This window comes from Scyliorhinus torazame, chromosome 2 (assembly GCF_047496885.1).
Source record: "Scyliorhinus torazame isolate Kashiwa2021f chromosome 2, sScyTor2.1, whole genome shotgun sequence".
Lineage (NCBI taxonomy): Eukaryota > Metazoa > Chordata > Chondrichthyes > Carcharhiniformes > Scyliorhinidae > Scyliorhinus > Scyliorhinus torazame.
Window position 1 is genome coordinate 204,063,827 of NC_092708.1, and position 22,757 is coordinate 204,086,583.

General features: G+C 48.7%; 1 protein-coding gene across 2 annotated transcripts in view; it reads left to right on the plus strand.

The window, feature by feature from the left end:
- Window positions 1-5,118: 5,118 nt before the first annotated feature.
- Window positions 5,119-22,757, plus strand: part of LOC140395287 (neuropilin-2-like) — a 181,678-nt gene continuing 164,039 nt past the window's right edge. Inside the window, exon 1 of one of the 2 annotated variants that reach the window (XM_072482875.1) lies at window positions 5,119-6,020. In XM_072482875.1, the coding sequence (XP_072338976.1) occupies window positions 5,942-6,020 (79 nt within the window). In that variant the 5' untranslated portion in view covers window positions 5,119-5,941. The remainder of the gene's footprint in view (window positions 6,021-22,757) is intronic. The other variant, XM_072482866.1, reaches the window with a different exon arrangement.

Consider the following 22,757-nt stretch of genomic DNA (forward strand, 5'->3'; position numbering starts at 1 on the left):
TGCTTTATCACAGGTAAACCACTTTGTTACATCACAGATAAATCATGCTGTTATATCACAGATAAATCACAGTGTTATGTCACAGGACCATCAGGGTGTTATATGACTGGTGCCATTGAATAGCAGGGTAATTCTTGGTGCTGCATCCCCCATGGAGAATCACGTTGCCAAACATGCATGAAAGCGGACTTGGTTTTAAGTCTCCTGAATCATGCCCTCAGTGTTATATCACAGATAAATCACAGTGTTGTATCACAGGTAAATCATGCTGTTATATCACAGGTAAATCACAGTGTTGTATCACAGGTAAATCATGCTGTTATATCACAGGTAAATCACAGTGTTGTATCACAGGTAAATCAGGGTATTGTGTCACAGGTAAATCACAGTGTTGTATTGCAGGTAAATCATGCTGTTATATCACAGGTAAATCACAGTGTTGTATCACAGGTAAATCACAGTGTTGTATCACAGGTAAATCATGCTGTTATATCACAGTGTTGTATCACAGGTAAATCAGGGTGTTGTACCACAGGTAAATTACAGTGTTGTATCACAGGTAAATCATGCTGTTATGTCACAGGTAAATCACAGTGTTGTATCACAGGTAAATCATGCCGTTATATCACAGGTAAATCACAGTGTCATATCACAACTAAATCAGGGTGTGATGTCACAGGTAAATCACTCTGTTATATCACAAATAAATCAGGGTGTTAGATCAGAGATAAATCTGGGTATTATACCATAGGTAAATCACAGTGGTATACCACGTGTAAATCAGGGTGTTATATCACAGTGTTATACCACAGATATATCAGGATGTTCTATTGCAGGTAAATCTGGGTGCTTTATCACACGTATATCAGGGTTTTATATCACAGGTAAATCTGAGTATTATACCACAGGTAAATCAGGATGTGATATCACAGATAAATCTAGGTATTATAACAGGTAAATCATAGTGCTATATTACAGGTAAATCATAGAATCATAGAATTTACATCGCAGAAGGATACCATTTGACCCATTGAGTCTGCACCTGCCCCTGGAAAAAGCACTCTAATTAAGCCCACGTATCCATCCTATCCCCGTAACCCCACCTAACCTATTGGACACTAAGGGGCAATTTAGCATGGCCAATCCACCATGGGCGGCATGGTGTTATATCACAGATAAATCATAATGGGCGGGATTCTCCATCCTGGTGTACCCATTTTCTTGTGCGGCGTGCCCCCACCAGCAGCGGGATTCTCCATCCCGGCAGCCGCCCAATGGGGTTTCCCATTGTGGGCACTCCCACACCGTCAGGAAACCCGTAGGCATGAGTGCGCTGCCAGCAAAACGGAGGATCATGCCAACGGAGAATTCAACCCTGTGTTATATCACAGGTAAATCAGTGTTATATCACAGGTAAATCTGGGTGCTATATCACAGGAAAATCACGGTGTTATACCACAGGTAAGTCAGAATGTTATGTCACACGTAAATCACAATATTATATCACAGTAAATCATGGTATTAATAATAATATCTTTATTGTCACAAGTAGGCTTACATTAACACTGCAATGAATTTACTGTGAAAATCCCCTAGTCGCCACATTCTGGCGCCTGTTCGGGTACACAGAGGGAGAATTCAGAATGTCCAAATTACCTAACAAGCACGTCTTTCGGGACTTGTGGAAGGAAACCAGAGCACCCGGAGGAAACCCATGCAGACATAGGGAGAATGTGCAGACTCCGCACAGACAGTGACCCAAGCCGGTAATCGAACCTGGGACTCTGGCGCTGTGAAGCAACAGTGCTAACCACTGGTTAGATCTCCAGTAACTCTGGGTGTTATTTTGCAGATAAATCAAAGTGTGGTATCACTGAAAAACCAGGGTGCTGCAGCACAAGTAATCTACTGTTAAAGCACAGTGTTACAGCACAGGTAAAGCATAGTGTTATATCACAGGTAAAGCACAGTGTTATATCACAGATAAAGCATGGTGTTACATCGCAGACCCATTACAGTGTAATATCTAGGTAACTCAAGATGTTATATCACAGGTAAATCACTATGTTATATCAGCGCTGTAAATCGCACTGTTATATCACAGGTAAATCAGGGTGTTATATCACTTGTAAAACATAATTTTATATCACAGATAAATTACATGTTGTATTATAGCTAAATCAGGGTGTTATATGACAAGCAAAGTACAGTGTGATATCACAGGCAAACGCATTGTTATGACACAATTAAATCACACTGTTATATCACAGATAAATCAGTGTGTTATATCAATGTTGGATCACAGCGTTATATCATAGGTAAAACACAGTGTTGTGTCACAGGTAAATTATGGTGTTGTATCACTGTGTTATATCCCAGGTAAATAACAATCACTTATTGTCACAAGTAGGCTTCAATGAAGTTACTGTGAAAAGCCCCTAGTCGCCACATTCCGGCGCCTGTTAGGGGAGGCTGGTACAGGAATTGAACCCACTCTGCTGGTCTTGTTCTGCATTACAAGCCAGCTGTCTTAGCCCACTGTGCTAAACCAGCCCCTAACAGTGTTGTATCAATTTTATATCACGGGTAGATAGGTAGCTAGCACAGTGGTTAGCACTGTTGCTTCACAGCGCCAGTGACCAAATTCGATTCCTGGCTTGGGTCACTGTCTGTGCGGATTCTGCACGTTCTCCCCGTGTCTGTGAGGATTTCCTCCGGGCGCTCCAGTTTCCTCCCACAAGTCCCAAAAGATGTGCTTGTTAGGTGAATTGGACATTATGAATTCTCCCTCAAGTGTACCCGAACAGGCGCCAGAGTGTGGCTAGGGGATTTACACAGTAACTTTATTGCAGTGTTAATGTAATCCATACGTCTGACACAAGTTTTTAAAAATAAATTTAGAGAACCAATTTTTTTTCAAAAAAATTAAGGGCCAATTTAGCACGGCCAATCCACCTACCCTGCACACACATCTTTGGGTTGTGGGGGTGAAATCCACGCAGACACGTGGCAAATGTGGAAACTCCACAGGGACAGTGATCCAGTGCCGGGGTCGAACCCGGTTCCGCACGGTGAGGCAGCAGTGCTAACCACTGCCCCACCTTGCCGCCTACTCGTGATACTAATAAAGATTATTATCATTATTAGATCACGGTGTTGTATCACACATAAATCACAGGGTTGTATCGCAGGTAAATCGTGGTGTTATATCACAGTGTTAAATCAGAGTATTATATCACACGTAAATCACAATATTATATCACAGGTAAATCACGATCTCACATGTAATGGTCTTGTATTTCAGTATTTTTATCTCAGATATATCAGTGTTTTATCACAGGTATATGATGGTGTTGTATTCCATCTGTATCATGGAGTTCTGTCACAAGTTTATACTGAGGCTATCTTCTGGCTACGTTAGTGTTACGGAGTTCTGTAGAGACTTTGCAACGTTATATCCCCGGTGCATCATGGTGCCAGATCAGGGATCCGTGTACAATGAATCTGCTGCCCTAATCCAGCAGCAAAGGAATCGGTTTCACAGCAGTGTATATCTGCACAGCGGCACCCGTTCACACAGAAACTTTAGTGTTTTTCCGTTGTAAATTACCCACGGTGGAATGAATGCCCCTCTGAGACCCCGGAGGCTCCCTCGGTGAGCCGTGCAGTGTCAGTGGTGGCGAGAATCTTGCCCAGTGCGTGCGGACCAGTTATTAACATTGGTCCAGTTGAAAGAAACCATCGCGGTGGCGAAATCGGAAATTATTGAGAACACATAAACAGACATGCTGTGTGTGTGTGTGTGGGGGGGGGTTGCTGCATTAAAGATGTATGTGGGAGCGGAGTCAGTGCAATAGTCAGCTGGAGGACTATGATGCCTCCCCTGGTCAACCTGCCCCGGGCATAGACGGGGAGGGCGAGTTGCGGCCCCGTCAGCTGGTTAAAGTGCATCCAGGCATCGCATCGGATTCACCACTTCCAACTTTATCGTCAGTTGTAGATGTGGAGCACGTTTTGCAATCTCCCCCCACCCCACCCACCGACATGTAGCGGCCGTTTGCTCAAAGGAGCGGGCTGTGTGCTGCTCAGTAAGTTCACTATCAGTGAACAGCCGCGTTTGCGGTGAAGAAATCGCACCAAAAAAAACCCAATCCTTGTAAACACACAAACACACAAACAATCCAAAACAACGTGTTGCGCAAAATAACACGTCAGTGTTCGCGCGCCCTTACTGAAGTGAGGAACATTTTTGTAGCTGATTCTGGGCCAGGTTTATTTAAAACAGGGTTAGCGTGTGGCGAGTGAGTGAGTGTGTGTGTGTGTGTGAGGGAGGTGAAGGGGGAGGGGGTCCGGAGGGTGTGTGTGTGGCGGGGGGGGGGGGGGTCGGAGTGTGTGAGGGGTGGTGGGGGGGTTGCGGAGCGTGGGTGAGGGGGGGGTTGCGGATCGTGGGTGAGGGGGGGGGGGTTGCGGATCGTGGGTGAGGGGGGGGGGTTGCGGATCGTGGGTGAGGGGGGGTTGCGGATCGTGGGTGAGGGGGGGGTTGCGGATTGTGGGTGAGGGGGGTACGGAGTGTGTGTGAGGGGGGTGCGGAGTGTGTGTGTGAGGGGGTCGGTCCGGAGTATGTGTGAGGGGGTGGGGGGGGAGGGGTGCGGAGTGTGTGAGGGGAGGGGGGTTGAGTGTGTGAGGGGTGCGGCGTCTGTGTGTGTGGGGGGGGGGGGGGGTTGCGGAGTGTGTGTGAGGGAGGTGCAGAGTGTGTGAGGGGATGGAGTGTGTGCGAGGGGATGCGGAGTGTGTGTGAGGGGATGGAGTGTGTGCGAGGGGGGGGGGGAGTGTATGTGAGGGGGTTGCGGAGTTTGTGTGAGGGAGGTGCAGAATGTGTGTGAGGGGGTGGGGTGCGGAGTGTGTGTGTGAGGGGATGCGGAGTGTGGGGGGGGGAGTGTGTGTGAGGGGGTGGGGGGGGGGGGAGTGTGTGTGAGGAGGGTGTCCAAAGCGTGTGTGAGGGGGGTGTCCGGAGTGTGTGTGAGGGGAGTGTCCGGAGTGTGTGTGAGGGGTGATACTCGGGTAGCTTTTCCTTGCTGTTCTGGGGGAGGGGGGGGGGTGTAATGTGAGCGCCCTTTTCCTTAATGCTTTCGCAATCCTCATGCGTGTAGAGCAGTAGGAGAGGCAGAGAGAGCTCACTCACACACTCACTCTCTGCTCTTTCTCACACACAGGAAGGAGATCAGAGGCGCCGCAACCCTTAAGACACAGGAGTAGCGGAGGGGAAACCGCAGTTTCCGCGCTTCCTCCTTCAACTTGTGCCTATTTCGTGTGTCGGGGCGAAGTTGGAAGGAGAGGTGTTGGTGCGGGAGGTAGAGCAAGCTTGTGTCGCCTTCTTGACCGAGGTGTGATTTGAAGAGCAAGCGGCCAGTCTGCCTGCCACTTGCCGAGCCAGGCGTCCGCCCCCAGCTGAGGAGAACCCTGTGTGTGAGTGGGAGTGTTTATTTTGCTCCCCACCTTCTCTCTCGGTATGTGGACCGCGGTTTATCTGGTGTCAGTCCATCCCTAAGGATGTAACAGAGAAGAGAGAGGAAACCTTGGAACCGGCTATCGAAGAGGAAGTGACACCATCTCAAGCTTAAAGAGGACGCAATTTTCGTACTGTTAATTGTGGGGGGTTTTGGGAGCGAAAGAGAGATAGAAACTGACGCCCGGGAAAGTAAGCCGAGGAGAGCGGGAGCGGAAATCGTGTTAGTGCCCGCTGCCCCTGTCCGTGTGTCAGGGAGATAGGACCGCAGAGCCCAGCAGCCAGAGGCAGCTAGCCCCTCCTGAGCACCCAGGACATAACGGGGCATCAGGACAGAAGTGGATTATACAAACACACACACACACACACAAACTGCCCCTCCGGGGGTAGGGGGAGGAGAAGAGAGAATACAGACAGGAGGCTTTGCGAGGAGAGATGTTGGCGAGAATGGGATCGGCCGCACTCCTGTGGATCACTTGCTGTTGCGTCTTCAAACTTGGCATTGCACAGAACGGTAGGAAATTTCTCCCAGTCAACTTTCGCCGCGACTGTTAAAGAGCCTGTTCCTCCAGGGGAACGGACTGCTTCATTCTGCTCCTTCTGGGCGCGCTTTTAATACCCACCACTCATTCAGTGCCACTGAATTGTTGCTCCACACATTCTATCAGGTGTTTCCAGTGGAGTTGCTACGGATTGCCGCATTGTAATGTATGTTTTTAAACTAATACCAGCATTTTCTATTCCCCCCTCCCTGCCGACAGATGTGGAATTTGGCGGGTGTTTAAGGACACATCTGGATTAAATAAAGTGTTTTTATTTTAAAAGAGAGAGAGAGCTGAGAAGGAAAGGTTGAGAATGAGACGAATGGTTTTGCGGACATCGGGCAGCTCGGTGGGTTCTGCCCCCCCCCCCCCCCCCCCGGGGCCCAGGGCAGCTTGGTTCCCACTGCAGGGAACGCACGGTGAAAGCATCGGGCAACGTGTCTCTCCCACAGGGAAAAACATTCAATTGAGCAGGATTTGATTTTGGGGGTTAAATGTGTGGTAAAGATGGGAGTGGGACTTCCAGCATCTCTCTCTCTCTCTCTATCCCTGCCCCTCTCTCTGTCCCTCTGCTTTCTCTCTCTCTCTCTCTGTCCCTCTGCTCTCCCTATCCCTGCAGCTCTGTCCCTCTGCTGTCTGTGTGTGTCTCTCTCTGTCCCTCGTTCTCTGTCCCTCACTCCCGCTCTGTCCCTACAACCCTCTCTGTCCCTCTGTTGCCTCTCACTGACTATCCCTCTCTTTCCCTAGCCCTACATATCGCTCTGTCCCGCAGCTGCGCGTGCCTCCCTCTGCCTCTATTTCTCACTCGCTCTGTTTGTCCCTCTGCTGTGTGTATATGTGTCTCTCCCCGCCTCACTCTCTATCTGCCCCTTTCTGTCTTTTCCCCATTCGGGGATCTCTCCCTCTCTCTCTCACACACACTGCGGTTCTCCCAGATTTTCCAGCTCCCTTTCCCGAGAGCACTCTGTGGGGATGTATTTCACACGGGAATTCCAGCCTCTTCAGCGGTTCCACAGAATCCTTGACTGTTCAGGGAGTGATGTTGAATCCGGCTCGAAACCTTCCCCAACCCCCATGTTGGCGGGACAGGTACCCCGCTCCAGACAGCTTCAACATAAAGCTGCCCCCTTTCTCCCTCTCTCTCTCCTTTTCTTCCTCTCTCTCCCCTTTTCTCACTCTCTCTCCCCCTTTCTTCCTCTCTCTCCCGTTCTCCTCTCTCACCACCCTCCCTCCCTTTCTCCAGCCCGCTCTGACTCTTCCCCCATTTCTGCGTCTCTCTGCCTTTCTGTCTATCTCTGTCCTCCCTCAATCTCTCTCCCGCTCTCAATCCTGTTGTCGCAGCGCCCCTTCTGAATCCGCCAGCTCCCAGTCTGTTAGAGAGCAAACAAGGCAGAGGGGGCACCCGGACCGGGGATTAACCCGGGACAGTGAGCTCCTGGACAGAGGATTAACCCTGGAGAGTAAGCACCCAGACTGGGGATTTACCCGGGAGAGTGAGGACCCGGACAGGGGGTTAACCTGGGACAATGAGGACCCGCACCGGGGGTTGACCCGGGAGAGTGAGGACCCGGAGCGGGGATTAACCCAGGACAGTGAGCACTCGGACAGGGGATTAACCAAGGAGAGTGAGGACCCGGACCGAGTTAACCCGGGAGAGTGAGGACCCGGACAGAGGGTTAACCTGGGAGAGTGAGGACCCGGACAGAGGGTTAACCCGGGAGAGTGAGGATCCGGATAGAGGGTTAACCCGAGAGAGTGAGGACCCTGACAGGGGGTTAACCCGGGAGAGTGAGGACCCGGACAGAGGGTTAACCCAGGAGAGTGCGCACCAGGACCGGGGTTAACCCGGGAGAGTGAGGACCGGGGGTTAACCCGGGAGAGTGAGGACCTGGACCGGGGGTTAACTCGGGAGAGTGAGGACCCGGACAGGGGATTCACCCAGGAGAGTGAGGACCTGGACAGAGGGTTAATCTGGGAGAGTCCGCACCCGGACTGGGGATTAACCCGGGACAGTGAGGATCTGGACAGGGGGTTAACCGGGAGAGTGAGGACCTGGACAGAGGGTTAACCCGGGAGAGTGGGCACCCGGACAGAGGGTTAACCCGGGAGAGTGCGCACCCGGACAGAGGGTTAACCCGGGAGAGGGGGCACCCGGACAGAGGGTTAACCCGGGACAGTGAGGATGTGGACAGGGGGTTAACCCGGGAGAGTGCGCAGCCAGACCGGGGATTAACCTGGTTTAACTGGCCTCCAGCCCCTCTCGGACCACATGGAGCCAGGTCGGTCTGCACCGCTGCTTTGAAACCACTTCCCATTTGAATACAGTGAACATTCCCAATCCCTGTCTCTGGAAACCTGCAGCAGTTTACAATCTTAACAAAACTTCAGTGGCGTCTGGGAAATTGGATTTAATTACTTAACCCCGCATTCCCAGAAAACAGAAAATCTCTCAGCTTCGAGAGAGGAACATTCTTCCCCCTCTCCATTGGGGTAGAAGGCACACAGGCTCTCGCTCACCCTTTCCCTCCCTCCCTGTCTCTCTCTCTCTCTTTCTGCCATTGCAAACTCCTATCTGCAGCCATCAATCCCTGTGAACTGATTAACCTTTTCAAATCAAAGTCACAGAGGCTCTTTGATGGCCATATTCACAGGAACGCAAACTTCAGAAACCAGTGTGGAAAAGTTGGCATTGAACTGCCCCGAGTGTTCGCAACCTACCGTGAGAATTTTAAATTCAGTTTAAAAAAATGCTCGTAAATAATGGCAATAAAACGGGTCATAAGATATTGGGGTGTGGCTCAGAACTACCAAATGGTTTATTAATACCCTTTTGTTAAGCAAACCTGTTGCCCATATGGCCGTTATTAAATGCAGGTATTGTGCATGGAGGTGGTGGAATTGTCACTGGATTAGTAATCCAGAGACCCAGTGGCTCTGGGGGTCTGGGTTGAATCCCACCATGGCAGATGGTGAAATTTGAATTCAATTAACATCTGGAATCAAAAGTCTAATGATGGCTATGAAACCCAGCTGGTGCTTGTTCTCTCCTTTAGGGGTGGAAATCTGCTCTCCCTCACCTGGCCTGGCCTACATGTGACTCCACAGACACAGCTTATGTGGTTGACTCTTAAAATGCCCCAGCAAGCCTGTCAGTTCAAGGGCAATTAGGAATGCACCATACACACTGGCCCAGCCAGCGACACCCACATCCCCTGAATGAATTAGAAATTAGTAACGTCTATTATGGGCTGAGCTTATGGATGGAGTTTGTGGAGGAGATGGTTAAAATAGAGAATATGGCAACAGTGGAGTTAAATTAATTGGGAGAAGCCTAGTTGACTCTGGCATTCAAAGGCTGTTTCCAATAGCAGTCACTGGAGATGAAACCCCAGTAGACTTTCCTCTCTCTGGCACTGTGGGGGGTGCCACTAACTGCAGCACTTCTCACAGTGCCGGTTACAAATTTAGCTCATCACACCCCAGTGATCTACACCAGTGATCTACCCTGACACCTTCTGGCCAGTATGGCTCAGTTACTCTGTGACTTAATCACTGGGATATTTGTGCATGTGTGCACTGTATCAGCGATGGGGATGCAGTAAATCTTTTTTGATGTAAATTTAGAGTACCCAATTTTTTTTTTCCAATTAAGGGGCAATTTAGCATGACCAATCCACCTACCCTGCACATCTTTGGGTTGTGAGGGTGAGACCTACACAAACATGGGGAGAATCCACGGACAGTGACCCAGGGCCGGGATCGAACCTGGGACCTCAGCACCATAGGCAGCAGTGCTAACCAATGCACCACCGTGCTGCCCGGAATTCTCTTTTATTTATGTGGTTTTTAAAATTCTTTATTGAGATGGGGACATCGCTGGCTAGGCCAGCATTTATTGCCCATCACTAACTGCCCTTAATCATAGAATCATAGAAGTTTACAGCATGGAAACAGGCCCTTCGGCCCAACCAGTCTATGCCGCCCAGTTTTTACCATTAAGCTAGTCCCAGTTGTCCGCACTTGGCCCATAACCCTCTACACCCATCTTACCCATGTAACTATCTAAATGTTTTTTAAAAGACACAATTGTACGCGCCTCTACTACTACCTCTGGCAGTCCATTCCAGACACTCACTACCCTCTGAGTGAAGAAATTGCCCCTCTGGGCCCTTCTGAATCTCTCCCCTCTCACCTTAAACCTATGCCCTCTAGTTTTAGACTCCCCTACCTTTGGGAAAAGATGTTGACTATCTACCTTATCTATGCCCCTCATTATTTTTTAGACCTCTATAAGATCACCCCTAAGCCTCCTACGCGCCAAGGAAAAAAGTCCCAGCCTATCCAGCCTCTCCTTATAACTCAAACCATCAAGTCCCGGCAACATCCTAGTAAATCTTTTCTGCACTCTTTCCAGTTTAATAATATCCTTAATCTGAATGACTTGCTAGGCTATTTCAGAGGGAATTTAAGAGTCAACCACATTGCTGAGGATCAGGAGTCCCATGTAGGCCAGACCAGGTAAGGATGGCAGATTTTCTCTTTTTTTTTAGAAAATATTTTATTGAAGCATTTGTCATTTTCACAGTTTAACACATTAACATTTCATAAACAACCGCGTGGACCGACACATGCAAAACAACTAAAAGACAAAAAACAGTAATCAACGTCCCCTACCCTATCTCCTAATTACCCATATACTAAGTTCTCTGTCCTTATCTAATATTGTCATGCATCCTGTTTTCTCCTCTCACGCCCTCTTCCCCTCCCCCCCTTACGTTCAATTTTCCTTGAAGAAATCGATGAGTGGCTGCCATCTCCAGGCGAACCCCTGAATTGATCCTCTCAAAGCAAAGTTGATTTTTTTTCCAGTCTGTGAAACCTGTCATATCGCTGATCCACACTCCTGACTTTGGGGGCTCCGAGTCCCTCCATCCCAGCAAAATCCGTCTTCAGGCCACCAGGGAGGAAAAGGCCAAGGCATCCCCCCCCCCCCCCCCCCCCCCCCCCCCCCCCATGACCCCGGCTCTTCCGGTACCCCAAATATTACCAGTTCTGGACTCAGAGTTACCCTCCCTTCCAGGACTTCTGACATACCCTCCCTTCCAGGAATCCTGACATAACAGGATGGCAGATTTTCTAAAGGACACTAGTGAACCAGGTGAGTATTTACAAGGAAAGCAAAGCCTATGGATGCTGGAAATCTGAACAGAAAATGCTGGATAAGCTCAGCAAGTTTGGCAGCATCTGTGTAGAGAGAAACAGAGTTAATGTTTCCAGTCCGTATGACTCTCCTTCAAGTTTTCAAAATGATCATTTCATGGTCATCATTAGACCCGGAATTTCACTACCTGCCACAATTGAATTTGAACCGAAGTCCCTGGAATATTACCTTGGGTATCTGAATTGTTAGCCCAGTGACAGTACCTTCATGCCTCTGCCTCTCCTCTTACTTCAGCTGAAGCATCGGGCAGTTGTTTCAACTTCTCCAGCTCCTCTGAATTTTTCTCTTGTTCTATGTTCTGACTTACCCTATCCAAAGCAATCTTCCTCCACCTTGCATCATCACTGCGTTGAACTCAAGATTCATCACACATAGTCTGCTGTTCCTGAATCATTTACTGCCTCTACAAGTCTTCAGGCTCAAATTTGGCAGTTCCATTTTCACTTTTCTCAAACCTAGCATGCCCTTCACTGGGGGCTACAGTTAGGTTTCTTCGTGCAAGATGACAAGACTTGCATTTATATAGCGTCTTTCACAACCTCAGGATGTCCAAATTGTTTTGCAACTAATGAAATGTTTTTTTAAAGTGTAGCCACTGTAGTAATGTAGGAAACATGGCCACCAAGTTGTGCAGAGCAAGGTCCCACAAGGAGCAATGTCATAAAGATTGGATAATTTGATTTTATGTTGTTAATTTGTCTAGGACCCCAGGGAGAACTCACCTGCTCTTCTTTGAATCGTGCCATAGAATCATTTACGAGGAAAACTTGCAGCATGGTAGCACAAGTGGATAGCACTGTGGCTTCACAGCGCCAGGGTCCCAGGTTTGATTCCCCGCTGTCTGCATGGGTTTACTCCGGGTGCTCCGGTTTCCTCCCACAGTCCAAAGACGAGCAGGTTAGATGGATTGGCCATGATAAATTGCCCTTAGTGACCAAAAAGGTTAGATGGGGTTATTGGGTTATGGGGATAGGGTGGAAGTAAGGGCTTAAGTGGGTCGGTACAGATTTGATGGGCTGAATGGCCTCCTTTTGTACTGTATGTTCTATGTTCTATGATCCCCGCTTAATAACTCACCCGAAAGGTGTGAGGTGTGAGTCTAGACATTATTCTCACTGAGGTGTGAGTCTAGACATTATTCTCAAGAGTGGAATCTTCCTGCCCCTCCCTCCATCAGGGTTTCCCAGTCCCATTGAAGTAAATGGACTTTTCAACAGCTTGATGCATTGTACACCACTGCCGATTTGGGGCCGTAACGTTCCACTCCCAAATCTCTGGAGTGGGACACAAACTCAAAAAACAAACCCTGGAGCGCTCAGGCAGGTTGTTGTCTCTGATCTTCAGTACAGCATACAACTTGTTATCATCACTATCAGTGCACCTCCTTCACCACTTCCCAACTCTACCAGTGGCAGATGTTGAAGGAAGATTGGTGTCGTATTTTTTTTTCTGGTGTAACCTCGCTGTGTTATAAAACAAGCTGTGAAGCAAGATAGATTTTATTCCTAATTCCACATGATCCTTTATTACCCAGAGCATGGCGAGGGCCTGGGATGCACTGCCTGGGAGGGTGGTAGAGGGGTTGCCTGACATCCTTTAAAAAGTACCTGGATGAGCACTTGGCCGTCGTAAAATGTAAGCCTATGGGCCATGTGCTGGTAAAATGGGATTAGGTAGGCAGGTCAGCTCCTTTTCACGTGTTGGTACAGACCTGATGGGCTGAAGGGCCTCTTCTGCACTGTGTGATTCAAAAAGAAATTCAGGACCAGTCATTAGCTGGGAGCTATGCCTAAGTGAGTGTGTTCATGGCATAGGATCAGTGTATTGCTTTTAAAACTATCTTTTGCCCATCATAATTAGACATTTCCCTCCCAGAGTCAGCACCAAATTCTCTCGGGTCCGTTACATCACAGGCCAGGCACAGACTAACGGCCATTCTAATGCTGCCCTAAGAAATAATCAGAAAGGTAGAATTGTGTTCAGACAGTAACCTTCACAACAATCAGGGCATCCTAAAGCGCTCGGCTACCAATTAAGTGCTTTAAAGGTGTGCTCATTGGGGCGGCATGTGACGCAGTGGTTAGCACTGGGACTGCGGCGCTGAGGACCCGGGTCCAGATCCTGGCCCTGGGGTCACTGTCCATGTGGAGTTTGCATAGTCTCCCCATGTCTGCGTGGGTTTCACCCCCCACAACGCAAAGATGTGCAGATTAGGTAGATTGGCAACGTTAAATTGCCCCTTAATTGGAAAAAAATAATTGGGTACTCTAAATTTAAAAAAAGGGGAAAAAGCGTGCTCTTTGTTGTAATGGAGGAAAGCCAATACACAAGCTCAAGGCCAAATAACCTGTTTGAGTAATGTTGGTTTTGGGATAATATGCGCCTGAGTGTTTACGATATAGGTGCGGTGCTGTTTGATCGGCAGTGACAAAATGTTGACCTCACAACATTGAAAAAACAGGGGTATGTGTCCAGGTCGTGGTGTCGGGTGTCTTGAAGGGTAAACTGGAGGCGAGCTGCCTCTGTTTTTCTTGTTTGCAGAGTTACTGCGTTTTGTAAGCCTTGGGGAGCTGGAGATGGTGCCACCCTGCGGTTACATTGTGCCAATCGAATTTAGAGGGATTGAATATTGAATCATAGAATCAAAGAATTTACAGTTCAGAAGGAGGCCATTTGGCCCATCAAGTCTGCACCGGCCCTTGGAAAGAGCAACCTACTTATGCCCATACCTCCATCCTATCCCCGTAACCTGGTAACCCTGGACACTAAGGGCAATTTAGCATGACCAATCCACCTAACCTGCACATCTTTATAGGTTATGGATGGGTGGCCGATCAGGCGGGGTTGCTTTGTCCTGGGTGGTGTCAATCTTCTGGTTTTGAGTTGCACTCGTCCAGGCAAGTGGAGTGCAGTATGCGGATAATCTGCTTTTTATGCGATGGTTGAGGGATAAATGAGACATGAGAAGTGGGAAAATGGACGGTGCGAGCCATTTATTTCAGGAATAAATAATTTTCATAAATTAGACCCAGCACACTCCAAGGCAAAATTTAATTAGTTACATTGATACAGGTGTAATCTTACATTTGGACCAACCCACATAATAAGCTCACATTAAAGGACATTAAATAATAACTTGAAATAGGCTGCACCCGAGCACAAACAGATGAGGCTTCTACATGAGTAAATAGGGTATGTAACGGCACTGATGGTTCTGCTTTTAAATCTCTATGACTCAGAAAGCTGGTTAATAACAGATCCTGAACAAATGAACTATAATCAGGATGGTATAAACTGTCTGATTCCAATTGCTTCTTCCTCTCCCTATTCACTCTGCACCCACACACACAACCAGCTGTTGCGATCACGCTGTGTCAGATGGTCATTTGATAGGGTGTGAGACAGTGTAACCGCTGGAGAGATTGGAATCAGTAAATCATTTGCTTATTTAAAACTTTAGCCAATCTGTCTGCAGTTTTGGGAATCCTATTGTGGCCACAAGACTCCTTGCCAGAGCCACATCGTAGCTTCTCCCCAGCTTGTGTCGAAGGCAAACATCTCTTGCTTCCTCTCCCACACAACCATCCCCTGCCCTGACCACTATCTGCCCAACAATCCATGCATCCACCCCTTTGCCGCTCAGGTGCAGCAAGCTAACGCTCCAAAACTCATTTACTCATTCGCCATGCAGATTAAATGGTATCTGTGGTCCCCCACACTTGCCTTTTGGTCAGAAGGTTCTGGGTTCAGAGATGGACTGCATAGACCTTGGGACGATACTGTCAGTGCAAACCGAGGGAGTGCTGTACAGTCAGAGGTTCTGTTTTCAGAGGAAATGCTAAACTCTCTGGTGGACACAATAGATCCCACTAGATTGAAAGGGAATAGAGGATCTTTCCCCGTTTCCTGTCCAATATTATCCCTCAACCAACATCACTAGAACAGAATATCTGCTCATTCATCTCATTGCTGTTTGTGGGAGCTTGCTGTGCACAATTTGGCTGCTGTGTTTCCTGTGTTAAGTCAGTAAATACTCTTCAAAGCAGTAAATACTCTTCAAAAGTATTTTGAAGTGAAAAGTGAAAGCAGGAAAAGCCCCTGCACTTTGGGAAGTCCTTTGTACTTCAACGAATTGGCTACATCCTCACACAGAAGGTAGTGGAGACGTGGAACCCTCTTCCCAATGGCATGTCAAAGCTTGGGGAGAAATTGAAAATTTCAAAGCTGGCACTGATAGATTTTATTTGGTCTAAGGGATAACCCTGCCAACAGGGATTTGGAATTAAAGTGGATAAGGTGGAGTAGAGATGCAGATTAGCCATGATGTAGCTAAATATTGTAATAGGCTCACAGGGCTGAATGGCTTCCTGCTGTCCCCATGATCTGAGGGGAGAACAGATCCCCATTTAAAAGATCAGATCACCGGGTCTCCTGGAAGTAATTGGCAATCAGCTGCAATAAATAGAGAAGTTGTTATCTTTTGAGTCAAAACAATGTTGCCATGGGAACAGGGCCTGCTTGAATATTATTTGGTAGAGGGGCTATGCCAGACCAATGTTATTCCTGGTCAAGTACAGTGCCAAATATAGAAGGGAAGTGAGTTTATTATGTTTGGTTTTGTACTTCGCACTATGGAAACCAGGAAGTCAGGTGACCTGCAGAGGAAGGGAAGATGTCCTGCTGAATGAACAGATTTTGTGTCCTCGGCTCTGAGTCAGATTCACCCAAAAAGTGGGAGGGGATTCAGTTTAAAATAAAGCTTCTTCTTTTAACTGTTGATTGCAATGCCAACATCCATCTTCGGTTACTACAGGAATCCAATACCGAGTGGAGCTTGACCATCTTCTTTCCCTCCTTTCCCCCAGAGACTTACCCAATTCAAAAGGGACCAGCTACTCTATAATAGTTTAGCTGAATACGAACATATGTATGAACAGGAACAGGAGTTGGCCACTCGGCATCTCGTTCACCGTCCCAATAAGATCACGGCTGATCTGGACCGGAGTTCCCCGGCAGTTAGGATTCTGTGTTCCCGCCAACAGTGCATCCCCTCCTTCCTGGCGACGTGGGGTGGCTTCAATGGAAATCCCATTGACAAGCGGCGGGAAGAAAAAATCCCCTGCCAGCAAAAGTGCGCCGCCAAGAAACACAACGGCTGGGGAAGCGGAGAATACACCCCGATTTCTCCAAATTCCCGTCTACCCCTATATAACCTTTCACCCTCCTTGCTTATCAAGAATCTTTTCTGGTTCTGCCTTAAAAATACTCAAAGATTCTGCTTCCATTGCATTTTGAGGAAGAGGGTTCCAGAGACTCGTGCCCCTCTGAGAGTGAAAAAATGTCCTAATGCCAGTCTTAGCTGTGTGATACTTCATTTTCAAGCAGTGTCACCTAGTTCTCGATTCTCCCACCAGAGGAAACATCCTCTCCACAGTGTCCGCTATTTGTGACTGAAAGTTGAGAATGAGCATTAAGACCTCTCGAGTGTGGCTGCATCATAGCCTGTTGAATCAGCTGGTTAACCAGTACACTCACAGTTCTAGGTGTCACCCAGTGGCCTTCAAGAACACGAACACTGGATGATACCATCCTCCCTTCTCCCACCATGCCCCCCCCCCCCCCCCCCCCCCACTGCTCACCAAGTTTAACTAAACTGAGATATTGACGCCCATTGCACCAACAAATCCATCCAAACCGCGGAACAAATCCCCCAATGGCCTCACTCCCTTTCATCTCTGTATCCTCCAACATCCCAAGATCACAGCTCCATAACTCTGGCCTCTTGCATATCGTCCATTTTCTTCACTCCGCCATCGGTGGCTGTGCCTTCAGCCGTCCAGGCCCCTAAGATCTGGGATTACCTCCCTGAACCTCTACACCTCTATGCCTCTCCCACCTTGACGCCCGTCTGAAAATCTACTTCCTTGGCCAAGTTTTTGGTCATGTTTTCCGATATGTCCTTGGGTGCTAAATCTTGTCTGATAATTTTCCTGCTGAAGCACCCTGGTTTGATTGCCTCGATTAGAGGCACTACATTAATGCAAGTTGCTGTTGTAATTCAAAGTTATATTTAAATAATCGGTGACGCATTTTCTGATCGCTTACCTAATATATTCGCTGCACTATACAGTGCTGACTCATACATATCTAGAATCAATTCGCAGTCTGTAATAAGCCAACTGAGGGAACAGCCAAATTTGGCACAGCAAGATCCCACAAACAACGATGTTATTATGATCATATAATCTGTTTGCGATTTGGGTTGAGGGATATGGTCCAGAACACGGGAGGAGCAGTCTCTTTTTCAAAATGTGCCGTGGGATCTCTTAGGCCCACCTTGGAAGGCAGACAATGGCCAGGATTTTCCTCAGCCTTCGTGGCATGTTCTGCAGTGCCAGAGGACAGCTCACCAGTGGCCAGCGGCAGGATCCTCTGTCCCACCATTATCAATGGGGTTTCCCCTTGAACGCACCCCTTGCCGCTGTGAAACCGGCCAGCGGGAATAGCCAGAAAATCCCGCCCAAAGTCTCAGAAAATCTAATTCAAATGATAGCACCATCACCAGTGCAGCACTCCCTCAGCACTGCACAGATTATCTGAGATAATGGTCCAGATCATCCGTTTCTCTATGGGTCGTACCCTGCAAGGACCCCGGAAGATGCACTGGGGCACTGCTTGGGAAGTCCCCCGGGCAAGGAGTGCACGGGAAGTTTCGCTGTCAATCTGAAACTCCGATTTGAAGTCTGCAACTTCGGATGATTCCGATTTCTTTAGCAGAATAATTATCATGGAAAAATTTGAAGGATTGAAACCATTTCTAACTCCTTGTAAACTACAGTAGTACACTACTGACTCTTCACAATGGAAGCGTCTCTCAGGCCAGATTCACCTCCCGCCTTCCTGCAGTCAACCCATTAACAAACCACAATATTATACGTTGAAGTTTTCTTGATAAGTCTCGGAGTTTCCATAGAATCATAGAGCATCGCACCACACAAAAAGAGACTATTCGGCCCATCGGGTGTGTGTCCTCTCTTTGAAAGAATTATCTAATCAGCGCTACTCTCCTGCCCTTCCCCTACAGCCTTGGAAATGTTTCCACTTTAAGTATATCTAGCTTAGGTTTTTTCTTTCTCTTTCACTCTGAATCATGCTCTTTCCCTGCCTCTGGCAGCAGGAAACTGTTGAGCATAGAAGTGGGCAAAGCAAGCATAAAACGAGAGAGAGAGGGAGAGGGAAAGAAAGAGGGTGCGAGTGAGTCTGAGAGCGAGAGAAAGTAGAGAGAGCGAGGATGCTGAAGCAGGCAGCAGAAAGGTTGGTGAATGGGAGGCAGTGTGAGCTCGCAGAGCAAGAGCAGCCTCTGCTGGCAAGCAGCCAAATACTTCAACCTTCCTGAGGAAAAAAGAAAAACACTCTTCATTCTACCAGCTGCCGCAGTCTGTCTGCAGCCTGTGCGATGTCAATCGAAATCTTGTTTGGGGAAACTGCCTCGAAAAACTTACTTATCAATTGCCAACTTGGAAAGAGTTGTCTTATCCGGGCTCCCCTGATGGTGTGACACAGACACCAGGAAGGCCGAGGATTGGAGTTGGATGCCCATCTCATGGCTGAATATCTTGCAAACATTCAGTAACCAACCAATGAAACTAACATTTAGTTTGATGGGGAGGGTGGTGGTGAGGCGGGAGGTTGTGAAAATCGTACGAGAGTCCTTTGACAGAATGTTTAACTCATATTTCGGAGCAGGGAAGAGTTTTACAACCCGACTTGTTTTTGTTATTGGTGTTGGCTGTATCTGTTTGTTTCCTCACCCAGCAGATGACAGGTCTGAGAGGCGGGAACAGGGGGTAGAGTGTGGCTGTGAGCTGAAGGAAGGCGCTGGCTATACTGAGCGGGAACCAAGGCCAGGATCTTTACGGCCTCGACACAGCATGTTTCCCAATCCTTGCTGGATGTGGCGGGGTGTTTAAATCGCCGCCTATTTTGGCAGGAACGTAATATCCTGCCAGATCGAACGGGCTGTAAAATCCTGATCCATGAGTGAGGAACAGGCTCAATCGTTTATTCCCGACCCTATTTTTCAGAATTTGTAAACTATCAATGTAAATTCATTCAGTACGGAAGAAGGCCATTCAGCTGATCCTGTAAACCCTTGTCCCACATCCCCCAAGTTTATTCCCCCATCCCCACCCCCCTTTTCAAGTATTTACTCCCATCCTCTTTGACAAGTTATTGTTGAATCTGTTTCTGGCAGAACATTACAGATCTCGTCAGCTCGCTGTGTAATTTTCCTTCCTCTTCCCCCCCCCCCCCCCCCCCCCCACCCCAACCTTCATTCCTCACCCCCACATCATTGATTATGATTGATTTGAACACATTAGCGGATGGTTCTCCAACTCCAGCTTCTTAAATTAAAATCCCTGTCTTTTTTTTCAATAAATTCCTGCTGAAATGTTTTTGGCATTCCCAGAGCAGCATCCTTTCCCAGATCCTAATGAATCCAACAGCACAGGGAATGAACTTGCTGGTTGAGCGTGTGGAAACATATTTTGTTCAAAGTGTTTCTCCGTCTTGTTCACTCCTGTGTTTGTTCCAAAGGGCGCCCCCCCTTCCCCACCCACCGCCCCATTTATTTTGTGGATGCAACAATATCCAACTATTTCTGCTTGGTTTATAAAACCCCAGCTTGTTAGTGCCCTGCGACTCATAGCGATAGGAACGCAGCTAGATCCTTTTTTAAAAAATGAATAATAATAATTGGCCTAGCATGGTGCGAAGCTACTTAACTCTATAATTAACCACTGTTAACCACTGGCCTCTTGTCAATTACCCCTACCCCTTTCTTTGCTCCACCATTGGCACCCGCTCTTTCTGAAGAATGCTGTTTTGTACACATATACATAGAATTTACAGTGCAGGAGGAGGCTATTTGGCCCATCGAGTATGCACCAGTTCTTGGAAAGAGCAACCTACCTAAGCCCACCCCCCCACCCTATCCCTGTAACCCAGTAACCCCACCTTTTTGGACACTAAGGGCAATTTAGCATGGCCAATCCACCTAACCTGCACATTTTTTGGACTGTGGGAGGAAACCGGAGCACCCGGAGGAAACCCACGCAGACAGGGGGAGAAAGTGCAAACTCCACACATACAGTGACCCAAGCCAGGAATCGAACCTGGGACCCTCGAGCTGCGAAGCAACTGTGCTAACCACTATGCTACCGTAGACCTTATGCTACCATAGACTCATAGAATCCCTACAGTGCAGAAGGAGATCATTCAGCCCATTGACTCTGCACCAACTCTCTGAAAGAGCACCCTATCTAGGGCCACCCCATCCCCATAACCCCGTCCATTGATTACTAAGGGAAAATTTAGCATGGCCAATCCACCTAACCTGCATATCTTTAGACTGTGGGGGGAAACCGGAGCACCCGGAGGAAACCCACGCAGACACGGGGAGCAAGTGTAAACTCCACACAGACGGTCAACCGAGGCTAAAATTGAACCCGGGTCCCTGGCGCTGTGAGTCAGAGTGCCAACCACTGTGCCCATGAAGCAGGTTTCGTAGTCTTGAGTATATTATCAGCAAATCTTTATTTTAAAAAAAAATTTTTTATTAAAGGTTTTCATAAAATATCAATAACAAAATGAGAAAGAAAAAAGAACCCAACAGGGTTAAGTACAAAACACAATCTAAAAAAGCAACCCCCCAAACCCCTCCCCCTGTACCTAAATAATAAATTAACATTAACACCCCGACTTAAGACAACAGGTGTATACACCCCCTCAGACCCTTCCAGTGTAAATAACAAAAACAAAAATAAAGTAAACCCCACCCCCCCCCCCCCCACGCTGCTGCTGCCATTGACCAATGTCTATCGTTCTGCCAGAAAGTCTAAGAACGGTTGCCACCGCCTAAAGAACCCTTGTACCGACCCTCTCAAGGCGAATTTCACCCTCTCCAACTTAATGAACCCTGCCATATCGCTGATCCAGGATTCCACGCTTGGGGGCCTCATATCTTTCCACTGAAGGAGAATCCTTTGCCGGGCTACCAGGGGCGCAAAGGCCAGAATTCCGGCCTCTTTCGCCTCCTGCACTCCCGGCTCCTCTGCCACCCCAAATATTGCGAGCCCCCAGCCCAGTTTGACCCTGGATCCTACCACCCTCGACACCGTCCTCGCTACGCCCTTCCAAAATTCCTCCAGCTCTGGGCATGCCCAGAACATATGGGTGTGATTTGCTGGGCTCCCTGAGCACCTAACACACCTGTCCTCACCCCCAAAGAACCTGCTCATCCTTGTCCCGGTCATGTGTGCCCTGTGCAGCACCTTAAACTGTATGAGGCTGAGCCTCGCGCGTGAAGAGGAAGAGTTCACCCTCCCTAGGGCATCTGCCCACGTCCCCTCCTCGATCTCCTCTCCCAACTCCTCCTCCCACTTACCTTTCAACTCCACCACCGAGGCCTCCTCCTCCTCCTGCATCATCTGGTAAGTTTTCGAGATCTTCCCCACTCCCACCCACCCCCCCGAGAGCACCCTGTCCTGCACTGTGTGTGGCAGTAGCCGTGGGAATTCCATCACATGCCGTCTGGCAAACGCCCTTACCTGTAAGTACCTGAAGGTGTTCCCCGGGGGGGAGCCCGTACTTCTCCTCCAGCTCACCCAAGCTCGCGAACTTCCCATCCACAAACAGGTCCCCCAACTTTCGTATGCCTGCCCTGTGCCACCCCGAAAACCCTCCACCTGTTCTTCCTGGGGCGAACCGGTGGTTTCCCCCATAATGGGGTCCACGCCGAGGCCCTAACTTCCCCCCTATGCCGCCTCCACTGCCCCCAAATTTTGAGGGCCGCCACCACCCCCGGGCTCGTGGTATACCTCCTTGGAGGGAGCGGCGGCGGCGCCGTTGCCAGCGCCCCCAGACCCGTACCCACGCAGGACGCCGTCTCCAGCCTCTTCCATGCAGCTCCCTCCCCCTCCATCACCCCCTTGTGCACCATTGTCGCATTGGCAGCCCAGTAGTACCCACAGAGGTTGGGCAGCGCCAGCCCCCCCCCCATCTCTACTCCGCTCCAGGAACACCCTTCTCACCCTCGGAGTCCCTCGCGCCCACACAAACCCCATTATACTCCTGTTAACCCGCCTGAAAAAAGCATTCGGGATAAACACGGGGAGGCACTGGAACAGGAACAAAAACCTTGGGAGCACCGTCATTTTGATTGACTGCACCCTACCGGCCAGGGACAGCGGCAACGCATCCCACCTCTTGAACTCCTCCTCCATTTGCTCCACCAGCCTTGTAAAGTTAAGCCTATGCAGGGCCCCCCAGCTCCTGGCCACCTGGACCCCCAAATATCTGAAACTCCTCTCCGCCCTTTTTAGTGGGAGCTCGCCAATCCCCCTCTCCTGGTCCCCTAGCTGAACTACGAACAGCTTCAGCAAGTCTTTATTAACAATTGGGTACAAGTATGGAGCTGACTCCATCC